Raw genomic sequence first — 17,005 nt, 5'->3', positions numbered from 1 at the left:
AGTTCTCAATCTCGGCGCACATGATAAAATTACGTGACTAATTAGTATCTGAAGGAAACGTTTTACAACTCACATTTACGAGGAATTGACAATGATCGGTGACAATGCACATGTACATTTCACGAAAAATGAGTTTCAATAATTGATACAATATGCTAACTTATTAAAAAGCTTATTATAAATTAATCTCGGTTGCGATTAACGAGAAAGATCGGACGCGCAAAGTTTTCAAAGAATTGCTAAGATCCTGAATAAGTGTATCGATAACAACTGATAACTTTATTGCTTGATATACGTTTCCGGAAAGTACATGTTGCATTGGAATGCGGAAATACTTAATAAGGTTGTAAGTTCACTAGATTGACATCATTACAATTTTTCTTTGGAAAATGGAAAGACCGTTGTCTGTTTTGCAATGACGTTATATTTTCAAGAAAAAGTATCGATAAGCGTCTCATTAAAGCACATGTATATGTCATTCTTTTTATAAAATAATCGAATTTGTTCTCACAGCGTAAAAACAAAGAAAAACGCTGATTTTCAATTTGTCGAATTAATAAATACAAAATATGCGAAATTTTCGAATGTATATAATCTCGATCTCTCGATTTTAGCCTCGATAAAACGAGCACTAAAATTTAAAATTCTTGATTTTCGTTAAAGATTTATTAATGATAAAATTAGTGAAACATTTTGTCTATAAAATAAGTGTAATACCTGGCAAAAGAATATTTTATAATTTTGCAAGTTGTATAATTTTTAGAATTATGTGCTGTATATCTTATTGCATATTGTAAATTACACACAATATTAAATATTTAAAAATTCTTAAATTAATTCTGAGATAGATAAAATCGCGTACGTGTATGAAAATACAAATATATTTTCTCGATCACATTTTCTTGAAATTTTTTGAAGTAGCATTTATTATCTCAGTATATTTCAACAACAATATATAATTGATAGTATATCATATTCTTAGCAACAATGTCAGTTTTTACTTCGGATTACTCAACGACGATTATTAAAGATGTAACGGACATATACAAAGAGAATTCGGTTTACATCTGTGAATTATACAATAAATATATGAAGCTCGTACAAAAAGAATTGTTCGATTCGGCTAACTTGTTATATCAATCGAACAATATATATATAAAATACTTTTTATATGTGCGATTTAAATTTAATGATAGGTGTTATCTTTACTACTCGAGACGTATAATAAATATTATATAATATGGAAACGCAAAAACATTCCACTTTTTTTTTTACAATTAATCCTTAATTGAATTAATCGGTGTCCCATGTATACGTTTGCGAGAAATAGCCTAATTCATGATATATCGCGTTAGAAAATGCAAAAAATACAATGCAGTTTTGGCAAGAATTAAGATAACGAGTAGTAAAGAAGACTCAGATTTTTCGGCAAATATAAATGAGCCGATAAAAACGATGATTGATGCATTATATATTGCTTCTTACAGTAATCTTATAAATTATCAACATTATTTTTTAGAGTCTTCAAAAAACAAATATATATACATATTTATATTAAACTTATGATATCCTACAGGCTATACAAATATTCTTTATATATATATAATTATAAAAAATAAACGCGATGATTATATATCTATATATAATATGGATACTGTGTGATCCAATTAAATGCGTTTGTTGCTGCTTATCACTCATACATTGTTGAATTATTTGTTTAAGTTGCATATACACATACGTATATGTATATACACACACACACATATATATATGTATATTATATGTATGTTTAATATTCATACACATATATGTATATGTGTATAACACGTCGCGTGTTCTTTTTTTCTTACACCAATCCTGAGATCTAGAAATATTATCTAGTGTTTGCCTTTTCCTTTTTTTGTTGTCTCATTAGTACATCGTGCCAGTACATCTGCAATCTCTCATTACTTTACAAGTAAAAAAATATATATGTCATTCTCTTTTGTAACACTTAACTTTCATAAATATCAAAAAAAAACAGGAAGAGTGAAGAAGAAATTTTTGTGAAATTCGTTCTCTATTATAATTTTGCTCTATTCAATATTTCCTAATTATGGAAAGTCATCATATTAATCGTGGGCAAGAGACTAATTGTCGCCCGAAAAAGAGAACATTGATTAAATAATTATTATAATAATAAATTCTTGCCATATGTGTGAATCTCTATCACACACTGTACTTCAAAATAAAATGGCTGATAAGTGCATTTACTTCTTTGGTTGCATAAGTCCTTAATTTTAATTACTGACATACATATACATTTCATATAAGTGGTAATAAATATTTAGGTAAAAGGGAAAACAGTAATTGATAGTATTTTAAAATAATAATAATTTAAAGTAATGGAGTTGTTCGATAAAAATTAAATAATTATTAATTTTTTGTATACTTTTTGTCAAAAGCGTATACATTTTATCGTCAAGGCCACAATCATGTCACTATATAAAAAAATTTACAAAATGATATTTACGATAGGAGTCTAAGTTTTAAAAGTCTACACTTTGAAACATTATTGAGAAGAGCAGATAATAAATTTATATATATAGATATATATAATTGCCAGTCTACAATATCACCTTGACAGCATATGGATATACAGCTGTCCCTTGTGTTTTGTGTCTCTACATAATATAACATATCATATTCTGAGATTCTTTATATGTATCAATGTTATTATTGCATTAATAAATAGATAGTACTTGCAACTTTATACTTTTGACACTTTACATATTGTGCCATTTTCAATACATTTCTATATGCTAGTATAAATCGTAAATAATTTATACCATTCGCATTTTTATATAAATTAATAATTTGTCTTTAAAAAAAACTACAGCAGTCTACGCTTAAAGGCATATTCGAGTAAATGCATCATTGTAAAAAAGGATCACTCTCTCCATAAAATAAATTTTAATCTCTTACGAGATATTAACTTATTTCATATAATTCACGAGAGAGATGTAAAAAACACATCTAAAAGCGCTTACGAGTATGTATTTTTGGATGAACAGCAGTTTAATGAAATGGAAAATCGAACTTTCTGACGTTTTTTTGGGGACACACCCCTCTCGGATAATTTCGATAAATGCTTGCCCTCATCGTTCGGTCGAATACTTATTTGGTCGATTGTGAGATTACTCTATAATGAATTTCAATGCACGTTTATAATCACTTTCGAAGGCTGTGACATTTGCTTAGTAATTTTCATTAAATATGGAACACACGTGTAACAAGGCACAATACTTTCAAAGCTATCACACATGTTAGAATGAATTACATTTCACATTTACTCTGCAATTAGATCAATGAAGAAAAACTATGGTTAGCAGCCTAATTTTTGTTAGGATGAGCAAGTACGCGATTGTCTTTATATTAAATCTTTTACAAGCTGCATGATGATAGCTGCAAGAAAAAAAGTCATCTGTGTGTTCCTTGTCAAATATCATCTCTCTCGTTAGAGAACATTTTTAATACATTTATCTGTATGAGTACAATAATTAAAGTAGATTTTTTTTATCATTATTATGTTATCATTACTTTTGTCTTTGAAAGTGAATCATCAGTATTTGGTGTTATTAAATTTAGCTCTTCGTGTTATTTTTAAACAGAATCAAGTAAATATCTTTTTATCATGAGAATTAAAAAGTTGCAATACATTAAAAGTCCATGACTATATAAACATCACTAAAAACAAGAAAAACTATCACACAATATACACTATATGTATAATTTTTACTAATAATATATCATAGTTTTTTCCTATCAATTTAGAAATTGTATTATCAATAATAAACATTAATATTTTCATAATATCGAATTATTACAGCAACATAATTGTCTATCCGAGATTCTTTTTTTCTTGTATTGTCTTCCATTTTTTTCACTTAGCATAATACCTAATGTTATATACCCTGAAGCTCTCTGTCTTCCAGATCATCAAAAAAATTCTATATAATACTAATGTTAGCATTAGTATCATCTCAAAAGAGGGGGGAAAATGTCAAGTTAAAATTAATATGTTATTATCAAAAGGTTAATTATCTATATGTTCATATCGTAGAGATGTGGAGGAGCACCTACCACTGAAGGCATTTGACACCCACGTCGTACTAACAGACGAACAGATGGACCACCATTACGTATAATTTCAATCGCTTCTGTATGCGTCATGTTTTTGGTATTAATACCGTTTATCTCGATTATCTGATCTCCAACCTAGGAGAAATATACATTTGATTATAATATCATATTTATCTCTGTGAATATCATATTTATAGCTCATATGTCAATATATCTAAAATTTACTTACTCTAAGTCGATTGTCGATAGATGCTGGTCCATTCTCAGCGATCTGTAAGACGAATAAAGGCATGTTTTGAAATTCACGGCCACCACGTATACTGAAGCCAAAACCTCGAGTGCCCCGAGTGAGTTCTACAGCATGATACTGGCCTCCATCTCCGTCTCCTGCAAGTTCATCCTGCAGAAAGAAAAATTTAATAATTTATAATCATTTTATTATCATGATGAATAAAAAAACTGTTATTATATGTACACTTGATTAAATTACGAAATCAAGAAAGATCGTACCTTTTGGGAAAGAGATGTATTGCTACAGCAATCGTCGAGCGGATATCCAATTGTCAATGTGACAGAATAACCAGAATCTTTGATTAAATTGACAATGTCCTTATGGCAAACATTCGTGATATCAATGTGATTGACAGCGAGAATATGATCCCCGACGTTTAATCGTCCGCATCTTTCAGCGGGTGAGCCTTCAATTATCCTGCCAATCGTGGAGCCGGCTTTGTTGACGGATGAAATTATGACAAAACCGAATCCCTCGTTTTCCATTCGAGTGACGGTAACATCATACGGATACTGAAGATTCATCTGCCGGCCGTACGAGGATTGAAGGTTCTCTTGAAGATGTTCCTGAGTGTTGATTCGACGTCGTATTCCTAGAGTCACTCGTCCGTTTTGTGCCGCTGCTATCATTAACTGCACAACGTGATGATGAGATGAGTTCATGACGCTTTCCCCGTCGACAGACATGATCAAATCGCCGGTATTGAGTCTGCTGTCGAGATCAGCCGCTCCACCAGGAACTATATGACCCACTGAAACCTGCTGACAGTCATATTTTTAACGTTTCTGTTTTCATTAATACTGCGATGTAAGATCTTTAAAAAACATTGAAGTATTAAATATGGATCATTGAAACCAACCTGAGATCCTTCTTCTGTACCACCGACTATTCTGAATCCAAATCCAGTGTCTTGTCTGACCAAAGTCACTAGAGTTTCTATCCATTCTATGTCGGGAACCATTGGACAGACCAATTCATTTGTGTATTGAGGATATCTATCAATATTACAAATAAAATACTTTTAATAATAATTAATCTTTATTTTTGTGTCTTGTTTGAAAATATATTTAATGATTTTCAAACATGTTTTATCTATCTAAATGATTATAATGTTTAATATTAAAATTGATTATAATTTAATGACAATTTAATATTATTATATTTAAATAATTGTATTAATTTTTGAAAATTCTGGAAAACGTTTATTTGAGTAAAATTCTTTAAAATATTATCGACTTACCGAGATATAGAACTGGAATGTGGCTGTTCGTGTTCGAAACTGGTTGTCTCTTTCCTCTTATCCCAGATTTCACCGGTGTCAACGTTTTGCTCCTGTCCAATGGAGTACATATTATAATCCTCGTTATACTGGGAATGCGATTGAACGGGATAAACGTCCTTGTAGTAATCGGAATGCAAATATCCATTTTGCTTGAGCATATTGTCGTGATGGGAGATATCGATGGAATACGCATCACTGTTGATATTCAATTTATCGTTCGCAACCCAGTCGCGTTTCGACACATTCCTGATGGAATCGTCGTCGAGATTCATCACCGCGAAATTGTCTGACAAGTTGGCTGTGATATTAGCTTTGTACGGATCCGAGTAATACATTCCGTGTGAATAATCGGCATATTTATAGTGATTATCCAGCGGATTCAATTCATTTTCTCCCTGTACTTCGTTCCAGTTCGATCTGCTCGCGCCGGTCGGTGATTTAGGATGATTCCTGGTGTCGATGAGGGGTGTTTTTGGTCTACTAGGTATTATTGTCTTCGACTGAGTACTATAGATATCTGCGGTGGGCGTTTTACTTCTAAAAAAGTCCTGTATATTCTTCTCTTTCTTCTCCTTTGTCGATTTCGTTGTTGTTCGCTGAACATGTATCAATGCCTCCTCGTTGCGCGGGCAGTCTTTCAATACTTGCACCACTTCCGAGTGGCACATGTTTCTGACATTGATCTCATTTATGTTAACCAGTATATCACCCTCCATCAAATTCTTGCAACGCTGACGATCCAGGATCTTCTTGACTTTCTGACCGTGGGCAGAGTCCGCTATCGTAAATCCAAATCCCATGGACCCCTTCACGATGGCGATGCTGAGAAATTCCGGCTTGGAAGACACCGGCGAGTTCTTACAGTCGTTCAAATCACTGCTCTCTGATAGCAGAATGTCCGTGCTGCTTGGTCTCTTAATTGTATTGATTTTATCTGAAATACATAGATCGGGCATCGAATTGACCGACGTCGTGGTGAGATTCTCGCCGTTCTGAAGATTGTGCACCGGCAAGAATGTGGAATCCAGAAAATTGAAACGTCCATTGTCCTGGAGAGACGAGTTCAAATCCATGTACATCGCGGGACCTTCTGTCGAAAAAAATCCGATGATAACATCTAATTCTTTAATAAAAAGATTTATTATTAAAAAATATCTATTCTCAGCTCTTCCTTTACCTGGTGCATTAACGGCGATCGTCGTTACAACCTCCGTATTAGGATCGTTGGGGTCAAAAGGCAACGGATAACCCCGACACACTTCCAAACTTACTGTCTCGCCGCTACCGATTGACTTGAATACATTCACCATTTCATTATGAGTAAATCCTAACACGCAGGTGTCATTAACGTATACTAACACGTCCCCTGAAATAGTAAGTACAATTGTGCAGACAGAAGCACGGAAGCGGAAGTGAATCGCGCGCTTGAGAATTTAGCGGTATCTGGAAAAAAAAAATTACCGGTTTGTAGTTTCCCATCCAACCATGCTGGACCATTTGGCACGACGCTTTTAATTTGCAGGAATTCTTCCACGGTGTCATCACCGCCGACAATGGTAAATCCCAAGCCCCGCGAGCTCTTGATCAAGGCTGTTCGTATCCTCTGACCCTTGAGTTTGTCGGGATTTCTGGTGAAGTTGGGACTCTTCCTCTCGAGCATGCCCTGTTGAGCCCTCTTCGCTTGCAAGACCGGATTTTCGTATTGCGTTCTACGATTCACGTGATCGATGAAGTATGTACCATATAGAGTGTCGTCGATCTTTTCCCAACCGTACGGTAATTCGTCATCGAGACATTCTTCCAGAGATCTCTTTTGAAATTTCGACAGACGCGGATCTAGCCAGTGAGATGTGCCTGTGTTGTGGCTATGATATAAGTTATGAAAATGATTTATATTTTATTCAGAAATAAAAATAATTGAATAAGCAATCATAAAATAACAGACAGTATTAATGTGCACATGAGCATGTTTTTGTTTTATATATGCGTATATACAATAATTTGTTAACTTGACTAAATCTTTCAACTAAATATTATTTTGTTAATTGAACATATATAACAATATTTAAATTAAATATAATATATTAAATCTAACACAAAACGTACATTTGACTTAAATACTAATATATGCTCAATTAATAAAATAGTAATTTAGTTGAAAGGTTTATCGTCAAGTTAACAAATTAATTTTTTTCAGTGTATTAATATAATGCGTGTGATATTTATATAATGCAATTCTTGTAAGAGTATTAACGCAATCGATATACGAAACGTGGAGAGTTTATCAAGATCTTCGTAATAATTACTTATTTCTCAATCTAATTATCTATATAATGTGAAGCATACAATCGCAATGTATGTACGTATGAATATGCATACATACTCTATAAAATAAACTTCTCCTGTGTCCGTGTACGCCTTCTCCCAATTAGACGGTAACGGACCTAATTCATCCTCCGTGGCTGGAGTACGATTTCGAACGGTTTGTTCCTGGTCGGAAGTTCCTGTACTCTCTACTGATCCCGTATTATACAAATACGTCGGCGGAAGTCTTCTGCCATCGTTTCCACCGATTGTCAATATTTCTTTATCCAGACTCTCTCCTTTAAAATACAAAATATACACGAGTAAGAAAAAAGTTTTGCAATTACACGTTACTTTAACATTTGGAAAATAATTACTTATACCATCATTGGGATTGTCGATAGAAGCTGCGTCGTCAGTTTTGGTAGCCATCTCGAAGAGTTTCTGCGCTTCTTTTACAATCCTGAATAAAAAATTTATGCGTGAGTGAATCTCGAGAGATGTACACAAAAAATAAATTAACCTTGTCTCAAGATGTATTAGATTTTTAGGGAAAGGTTTGTGTATACTTATAAATGTCAAAACTGTCATCTGTGATTCAAAACATTTAGAATATCTGTTATTCAAACAAAGTATTGTTCTCTCACTGAAAAAAAAATTATTTAATTAATGAATAATATTTATTTCAACTTGCTGCCTAATAATTATTTGAAACAAATAAATATTTATCTGTTTTAAATAGGTTTGTCTTATATTAAATAAATATTTTTCACATTAAATCAATATTATTAGTTTTAAATAAATGATTTATTTGGCAGTATTGAAATAAATACTTATTGGAATTCAATAAATTTTTTCTTCAGTGTACGAAATAATTCCGCGTCTGTATATTACAAAAAAAATATAAAAACGCAACAGTCCGAGGCGTCGCATAAATAAGAGGAGACTCGATCCTTATTAGAGAGAGCACAAGAATAAAGAGTACGATCTATTATATTTCACGCTGGTGATTTTTGCCTGACAGTTTTGAAAAGAAGAAACGAGAAATAAGTAAGTGTACAAAAATGCGGAAAAAAAAAGAAAAGAAGAGCCAAGCTAAAATGAAGCTGATTTAATTCAACCGCACGTTTTCCTTTTCTCTAGTCGCGTCCTTCATATATAAGGATGCACCCTGTTTCGTTCCGCTCGCTGCATCCGAAATGAGATAGAAGCGTGCATGCAGATTTGAGAGAATAAAATGAAAAAATAAATAAATAAATAAATAAATGAATAAAATAGAAAAATAGATCTGTGAAACGACCGAATCTTTCCCTCGTTTCGACAAATTTTTTAATCGCCCGCAATCTCGCTCAGCGGCTCAACGTCCAGACGGACAGGTGTCCGCGAGCGCAATTACATAAAGCGAGGTAAGAGGAACGCGAGAGGCCGGGCGGAGGTGAACGAGAAAGAGAGAGGGGGGAGGACGAGGGGGAGAGTAAAACACGCACAGGCGGGCCGCACGAACGTGAATGCATTCTTACGAATGCATTCACCCGTGCGCGCTCACATATGACGCGCGTCATTAGGTCCATTCGTCTCTCATTCGGAGTAAGAGAGCACTTTCCTGTACTTTCTACATGTCCAACGGGAGAGGGAGGGAGGGAGGGAGGGAGGGGGAGAAAAAGAAGAGCGAGACAGATCCTAATCTGGAGCATTCCTGCGTTTTGAGAGCAAACGAAGCGGCCTTCGCGGCTTCGGAATACTTCGGAAAGAGGAGGAAATAAAAAAGGAGGAGATGAGAGTCTACGGACTTTCTATACGTAACGTAAATACTGCTACGCGGGAGGTGGCCGCTTCGCATCGCCCTCCCTCTTTTCCGACTCCTCACGGTACTCCCGCATCGACGTGGCCGAAGCACATGCACGGTCGAATGAAACTGCGGAAACAATGGCACGCGATCTCGCGTTTTTTCCCTCCCGATTCAGCATTTAAGATCGATCGCTCGATCGCGAAAAATTGCTGCGAAGAAGAGAGCAGATGCATCATGCACACATCGTCTCGACGCAGGAAAATCTCGAGAGATGGCTGGGTGTTTGTCGTAGAGAAAGAGAGACGGAGAATGATCCGATCCAAGAAGAAGAGACGGAGATAGAGGGGGAAGAGAGATGCATGTATGCATGACGAGCGCTTTTCCTTCGTTTTTTTTCGCCTCGCGATTTACGAGCACAAGAGAGTAAGATCGAGAGAGACTATTTTGACTACTCACTTTCTTGCACGATGATGCGTTCGCTGGCGCACGTAACCGTCATGGTTCCAACGGCGGTGTGGGCAGATAATATCCCGTATCGCACCGAATCACTTACAGAAAACTCTCGATTCCGTTGGGCGACGATTGCGCGATGACACTTGTGACAGGTGACAGGTGAGAGAGAGATGGAAGGCGACACTCGATCACACAGCATCGAAACTACATTACAGGACCACGGCGCATCGCGCCGCTCGCTCGCACAGCAGATGTACGCGCGGACGAGGCATTTAACCGACTGCCGCACGTCGCCGCGGGTCGCTGCCGCCGCGGCGGTTCACGCGTCACGTGACCAGAGTCACGTGGCCGCGCGCTATCGCGCGGGAAGTTCGAAACGCCGCGGTGCGCAGCATCCAGCGAGCGTGAAATTCGTTTGAAGGAGAAAGTAGGACGTGGTTCGCGCGTTGCGTGAGTAATCTTAATTCTGCATTTATTACTAATCTCGCGTATATGTATAGTAATTTTGCTCTACATAAGATTATTGCGTGCGTTTTAGACTCTTTTGTAACGAGAACGACAGTGTTTTCCGCGAACATCGTACACGCATATACATGTGTTTTTAATTTCGTGAGTTTTCTTCTATTAGAATTATAAACTTCGTTATGCTATTAGAATTGTAAGCTCTGGTGTGACTCGAAAAAATTAAATGCACTCACAGTGTCATTAATGTCTTGCGAGTTGCCACTTTTAGCGTCATGTCTTAGATATTCCTGCAATTTTGCGTGTTAAAGCATTTAATGACGACGAGTACTTCATGTAATTTCTAGGAACATTCTTTTAGCTACTCATTCTCTCACAAATAATCATTTTAATTATATACAGAGAAATAATTTGAAACGCGACGCAATTTCATGCTCAGAAAAGAATTCCTTCCAGACAAAAAAATAAGAATTATTTATTCGTAAGCAAGAGCAAACTGAATATTTCTTTTATAAATTGCAACGCAAATATATATTTTTATATTTACATTATATTAATATCTGTATATTATTTTCGAACATTAAAAAATATAATAAGAAGATTTTTAGTCGAGATGAATATTGTGGATTAAAAAATATAATTTCATAGAAAAAATCTAATTATTATATAAAAATGTTTCTATAAATGCTTCTCTGTCACTCTAATGCCAATGTTAAAGCTTAACAAAATTGTAGTTGTCGATGATCTTGTAGCGGTCCTGTCGATAGTGCACGAGGTCGTCGAGGAAGTTCATGCTGCTCTCGTTGTGGAGTTTCGTCAGCACGGGTGGTAGCGGCTCGATGCCGGCGATGTTCGCCAGGTCATCGTAATAGTGACCTTGCTCGGGGCCCATCATGTGAAAGTGCCTCTTCTGCAGGCCCCTCTCGGCGCGTCTCACCGCTTCCTCAGCCTCGGAGCGCAGCATATCCGCTCTCGCGGGAAACCGCCTCTCGTCGTGCCAGTGTCGTAGGACGAATCGCACCTTGAAGTTGCAAGTAATCGCATTGACATTATGTTACCGCGGTTGGCGACCGACCGTGGCTCTCTAGCATTTTTCTGTCGTGACCGCGTTCTTTTTTTTCTTTCTTTTCCTCAGGCATCCTGAAGAGAAGGCAATTTCATACGCCCCGAATGACCCGCGCGCTTGGAATGCTACCGCTCAAATTGGATTACACGCGATTCTCCTGCGCTTCTTGCGTTGACATTTTTTTAATATCGATTTACAATATTATTAAGCACATCACGGTCCAGAATATATATTTTATATGTATAAGATAGCAATTAGAAATAAATTTAAAATTATATTTTAGATTAAGAAGAGACAAAAGAGTATTTTATACCTGTAAATCGAACATGCTGAAGGCGCAAACGTAGAACGGAAGACCCACCAGTGCCAGAGTCGGGTTCTCTATGGACACCAGATGCTTCCAAAGGGGCGTTACCATATTAGAATCTACCCGAACTCCGCAAGATTCGGCGAGGAAAGGAAAACTGTATTTATATCCTGACGAGGAGGAAACATATTATGTTTTAATCATCCCTTGTTAAACGAGAACGAGGCGCAATATGTTCCGTGAGGACTTGTGTAATGAGGGAAGATTGTACCTGTACAATAGAAGACGACGTCGATCTTCTCCTTCGTATCGTCCGCAAAAACCGCCTCGTGCTCCGTCAGTTGCACCACGTCAGCTTTCTAAAAAGAGATAACGCGGTCATTAGAGAAGTTATGTCTCAGTCTTTGTTTGATTTTATTTTTTTTTAACTCGCACTTTGATGCTTTTATATACCTGCACGACATTTTCCGGGAATACGGTGAGTATGGGATCGGTCAAATGATGACTCAGAATTACGCGATTCGCGTTCTTGGATATCTCCAACGCCAAATCCATACCTGGATCGGAGAGACAGAGAAACGCCGCATTTTAATTACCGCAAATATCTTTGTCAAAGGTTTTTTAACCGGTCATTATTTTACTAAATGGTCGGATTTACTAAACAAAAATATTTGTGCGCGAGTAATCTTCATTTTTACCATCATTAAAATTTTCATATAATTAAAATTATTTAAAAAGAATATTTCTTCAATGAAATCATTTATTCTATTATTTAATATTATTTTTATATTAATTAATCTCTCTTATTCTCCTTAATTAAACTCTTTTATATAATATTATTTCTTATTATTTATATATGTAATATTATTTGAGTGTATAATTAAATAATATTAATAATAATTAAACTTATGTATTACGTAGTGTACCTGAAGGACCAGCTCCCAAAACGACGACAGTCTTGCCGTCGAAGATCTCGGGTACCCGGTAATCGTGACTGTGCATTTGCTTGCCCGCGAAAACATCGTGACCGGATATCTTCGGGATTCTGGGCTCGAAATAATGACCGTTGCACACCATGATTGCGTCAAACGTCTCGGTCACGATCGCGTCCCTCTGCAAATCCCTGACCTTGACCGACCATTTTCGATCCCCTCCGGTCACCGGTTCCACCAGTTCCACATGATGCAGCAGCTGTGACATAGAATATTTATAATAATATAACAAAATTTGATTTTTTTTCATTAATTTACAAACTTTGCACTGTTTTTGATCAACAATTATTTACATCTTAAGAATACATTTTTTGCATAAATTAATATTTAAACGGAATGCGCATTAATGCAGTTTTATGCACTCACCCGAATGTAAGGACGTAGCGCAAAATGATCACAATATGCGTTTAAGAAATTCAATATCTCTGTTCGTGATAAGTAACTTTCAGGTTTTTCCGGTATAGAAAAATCCGGATAGCCCATTACTTCCTTCGGCAGATTAGCCCTAGCATAACATTTTTCAAATCAAATTAAATATATAATGCACTTGAACTTTTATAATACGTTTTATAATATAAAGATTATATATAAAATACAATATATATATTATACATAAATAAATATGAAACTTTTATATAAGATATTTGAAAATTGATATTAATCTGTATATGTAAGATATTAAAATATTAATTGTCATTGTTCAAAAATTCGCTTTCTGTGCAGAATTGAAAATGGAAAGAAAACAAAAGCTGCCAGGATGAAGTGCATCCGTACCTGAGGCTTTTATACATGCTAGTATGAATCGTTAAACCGTATCTATCAGAACCAGTTTCCTCTCGATAGACCCAAGTTCCGCCGATTTGGTCTGTTTTCTCGTAGCACACCACTTGGTCGTTGTAAGTACCGGAAGTGCATTGACGAAGTGCGGCGAGTCCCGCGGCTCCGGCACCGATCACAGCGATTTTCATGATTCGTTGAAGTTTCACGAGCAAGAACACCTTCAGTGAAAGTAATCGACAATCTGTTTCGTATGTTTACAGAGCGCGATTATAATATTTATTTCATAATATACAAGTATCTTGGACCCGTTGCGCGTATCTTATTTATTCTTGGCCAATCGGGAGACAACTTTCTAATAAATAAATTAACGTGAAATATTAATTTTCTTTTAAATTTGTATCACAGAAAGTCTCCATATTAACCGAGAATGATAAAAATTATCTGTTTACGTGCGATTTAGTGTTTGTGAGAAGCCATTATCTTCCTATAGTTATTTTTAATTGGAATACTAATTGATCATAAACATTAATACAGTAGCAGTTTGAACGAGTTATACAGTTGTGAAAGAGATCATACACTTATATATAACTACTATAATGTTCTATTTAAAACTATGATATGGATTAAACGATTCATTTATATAATTTTTCTTATTGAGATCGCAACTCAATTGCTGCGAATATTTTTGACTTCGCACAAACTGATTAAATTCACAATAGATTACAGACTTGAACACTTCTTTTATCCCGATTACAAAAACATATTCAATTACATAAATATCCGATTACATAAACGTATATATATATATAATTTAATTTAATTTAAATCTATCACGCTTAAAAATTTTCACTCTTAATTATTAGAAGTTCTGATCAGATTAGGAAGAATAATATGACATATGTGCTGAAGATAGATGCTCCACACACATACACATATATATGTACTTATATCCACTACTTATTGTTAGCATACGTTCAAGTTAGATTCAATAAGATGAGATAAGATGTCACAATATTAATCGAACTTAAGATAAACTTTCGATAAAGTACAATATAGTCACACTTTACTCACGCGAATAGAACACAAAGCGTTCGCTTCAACGAAATCCAATGGAATGAATAATCACAGTATATATCACAGTTAAAGCAGATTATAAATTGAAAGAATGATGCTCGTTAAAGCGATCGTATTAAGGGAAGGAGAAATGCAAGGTTGATACCGATAACGAGGTCATCGTTGATTCCACGCGTTTACCAAATAAACTTAAAGCTTGACCTTCAACCTGTTTTATACGTTCGCTTTACTATCCTAAGAGAAAAGTGTCATATAATATAATACAATATTTAATTATATTTAATTTAAATGTGAAAAAACTGGTCTAAAGAGAAAAAATATCTATAATTGAAATTATATGCGCTATATGAAAAATATACTAATTTTTATTATGATATAAACTATGAGCATTTATATTTTATTATTTAAAATACAACTTATTTTATACAGATTATTAATAAATATATACATATATATATTACAAAAATTTATTAGATTTATGAATATATTTCGTACTTTTCATTGATTAATAGATTTGTTAAATATAAGCAAAAAGTTACGTTTTTTCGTCGACAAATTTTGTACAGTTCTTTCATTGTTTAATAAAAGAATATTTTAAAATGTAAATTTTTTGATAATGAAAAATGATGTACAAAAAATTGCTCACCAACGACCCCTCTTCTCCGATTCCCATTTATTCTTATACAACATATACAATTGCATTGCTGCTCTTGCGTCTTCCACGGAACTGTGTTCACCAACTTGTATTTCTCTACCTAACAATTCAAGCGCAAGTTTTTTCAAACTGGGAGTGTTTCCCTTTGATATTTGGCGAAAGGGCTTGTATTTCGAAGTATCTCGCCAATATCTTCGCGGATGCGACAAGAATAATACGTTAAGATCGTGTTTTAATGCATGACCTACTAGAAGTCGACCCTTTAATATATCTGCTACTTCCTTCTGTATAATGTTAAAATCTTCTCCACTTCGTAATTGTTCCGGTCGGATTCCACTGACTGCTGTTCTGTAATCCACAACCTTTTCTCTCGGTTTAACATATTTGTCATATAGGCACTCTCCATGCTTATTCACAATCGATACTCGAGCTAGCATGCTCTCGGTGCCATCGCCAATTCCAACCATCTCGCAATCCATGGCAATTTGTTTTGTTAGAGTTTTGTTCTCTTTATCATTAACATTATTGTGTCTAGTGTTCTGCTCTGGTTGATTCTGCAATTGATAAATACATGAACATGTTTATTAACTAATAATACATATACATATAACTAATAATACATATAATGCAATACTTTAAACACTTACTGCAAGTAGCGAAGTAGTATGTATTCTTTTAGGTCTTGGACGTCTATTTTGCTGAGAATGATTTTCCTCTGTTTTTGGTTTGGGCAACAAGTTCTTGTACATCTCCCAATTACATCCAGATGTTTTGCGTTCAGTGCTTGGAACAAGTTGTTGTGTCGCCTTGTTCTTTTTCTTAGTCCCCATAGCAGTTGATGCAGTATTCATTCTACAAAAATATTCCCCTTTTCTTGTCGTTTCTTTTTTTTCTAATAAACATTGATAGCTTATGATGTCAGAGATTTATATACACAATATATATAAAGAAAATATTAAGCATGTATCTACTTGTTTCTAACCTTATTTTTACCTTACTTTCATATTTTATTTTTATATTATATATATAGTATTGTATATATAAAAGCACATGAAGAGTGAGTTTTTTAAGGAAAACAAAATAAATTAATACATACATAATTTTGTTGTCATAAATTAATGATGATAATCCTCAAAACCCTCAGATCTTTATTTAAGAGCGAGACTATATATTATTATGAAAAAGTATGCGTATATATATATATAAATCACTTATGTATATACAAAAGTGTTTGAAGGTGACAGATCGATTCCTACCTGAATTTCAAGCAAAAAGTAACGAAAAACCAAATAACGAAACACACGAGAAATACATAAAGCATATTATATATATGTACTGTATACGAGGTCTGTTCGTTTTGGCTACACTAAGTTCAGAGGTTGTCTCTTTTGCTCGACATTGGAAGGAAAAAGAGAACCTCTGAATTA

The 17,005-nt window shown here is 34.7% G+C and overlaps 3 protein-coding genes across 9 annotated transcripts; all 3 read right to left on the bottom strand.

The window, feature by feature from the left end:
- Positions 1 to 897: 897 nt before the first annotated feature.
- LOC114929133 (membrane-associated guanylate kinase, WW and PDZ domain-containing protein 1) lies at positions 898 to 10,511 on the bottom strand. 3 transcript variants are annotated; one of them, XM_085480247.1, is made up of 11 exons: positions 10,246 to 10,511; positions 8,384 to 8,463; positions 8,080 to 8,299; positions 7,158 to 7,561; positions 6,874 to 7,062; positions 5,655 to 6,786; positions 5,274 to 5,409; positions 4,633 to 5,175; positions 4,352 to 4,522; positions 4,123 to 4,257; positions 898 to 3,181 (listed from the first exon to the last, which is right to left on the bottom strand). In XM_085480247.1, the coding sequence occupies exons 2-11, from the start codon at positions 8,430 to 8,432 to the stop codon at positions 3,026 to 3,028; spliced, it is 3,135 nt and encodes a 1,044-aa protein (XP_085336373.1). In that variant the 5' UTR covers positions 8,433 to 8,463; positions 10,246 to 10,511; the 3' UTR covers positions 898 to 3,025. The 3 variants fall into 3 exon arrangements, with proteins under 3 accessions (XP_085336373.1, XP_029156383.2, XP_029156384.2); XM_029300550.2 differs by lacking the exon at positions 898 to 3,181 and having other exon boundaries at positions 3,471 to 4,257; positions 4,633 to 5,172; XM_029300551.2 differs by lacking the exon at positions 898 to 3,181 and having other exon boundaries at positions 3,471 to 4,257; positions 5,655 to 6,783.
- A 648-nt stretch (positions 10,512 to 11,159) lies between these two features.
- Positions 11,160 to 15,147, bottom strand: LOC114929292 (senecionine N-oxygenase). Of its 2 annotated transcripts, none has more exons than XM_029300786.2 (8): positions 14,921 to 15,147; positions 13,844 to 14,090; positions 13,436 to 13,574; positions 13,004 to 13,268; positions 12,531 to 12,634; positions 12,349 to 12,436; positions 12,084 to 12,247; positions 11,160 to 11,725 (listed from the first exon to the last, which is right to left on the bottom strand). In XM_029300786.2, exons 2-8 carry the CDS (start codon positions 14,035 to 14,037, stop codon positions 11,417 to 11,419), a joined length of 1,263 nt encoding a protein of 420 aa, XP_029156619.1. In that variant the 5' UTR covers positions 14,038 to 14,090; positions 14,921 to 15,147; the 3' UTR covers positions 11,160 to 11,416. The 2 variants fall into 2 exon arrangements, with proteins under 2 accessions (XP_029156619.1, XP_029156620.1); XM_029300787.2 differs by having other exon boundaries at positions 13,844 to 14,067.
- A 152-nt stretch (positions 15,148 to 15,299) lies between these two features.
- Positions 15,300 to 16,961, bottom strand: LOC114929223 (RNA exonuclease 4). Of its 4 annotated transcripts, none has more exons than XM_029300692.2 (4): positions 16,835 to 16,958; positions 16,675 to 16,742; positions 16,226 to 16,430; positions 15,300 to 16,132 (listed from the first exon to the last, which is right to left on the bottom strand). In XM_029300692.2, exons 3-4 carry the CDS (start codon positions 16,427 to 16,429, stop codon positions 15,566 to 15,568), a joined length of 771 nt encoding a protein of 256 aa, XP_029156525.1. In that variant the 5' UTR covers position 16,430; positions 16,675 to 16,742; positions 16,835 to 16,958; the 3' UTR covers positions 15,300 to 15,565. The 4 variants fall into 4 exon arrangements, with proteins under 4 accessions (XP_029156525.1, XP_029156526.1, XP_029156523.1 ...); XM_029300693.2 differs by having other exon boundaries at positions 16,675 to 16,724; XM_029300690.2 differs by lacking the exon at positions 16,675 to 16,742 and having other exon boundaries at positions 16,835 to 16,961.
- Between the last annotated feature and the right edge of the window lie 44 nt (positions 16,962 to 17,005).

The sequence above is a fragment of the Nylanderia fulva genome, unplaced genomic scaffold, assembly GCF_048542155.1.
Source record: "Nylanderia fulva isolate GAGA-0341 unplaced genomic scaffold, ASM4854215v1 Scaffold14, whole genome shotgun sequence".
NCBI lineage: Eukaryota > Metazoa > Arthropoda > Insecta > Hymenoptera > Formicidae > Nylanderia > Nylanderia fulva.
This window is presented reverse-complemented; position numbering and strand designations above follow the sequence as displayed.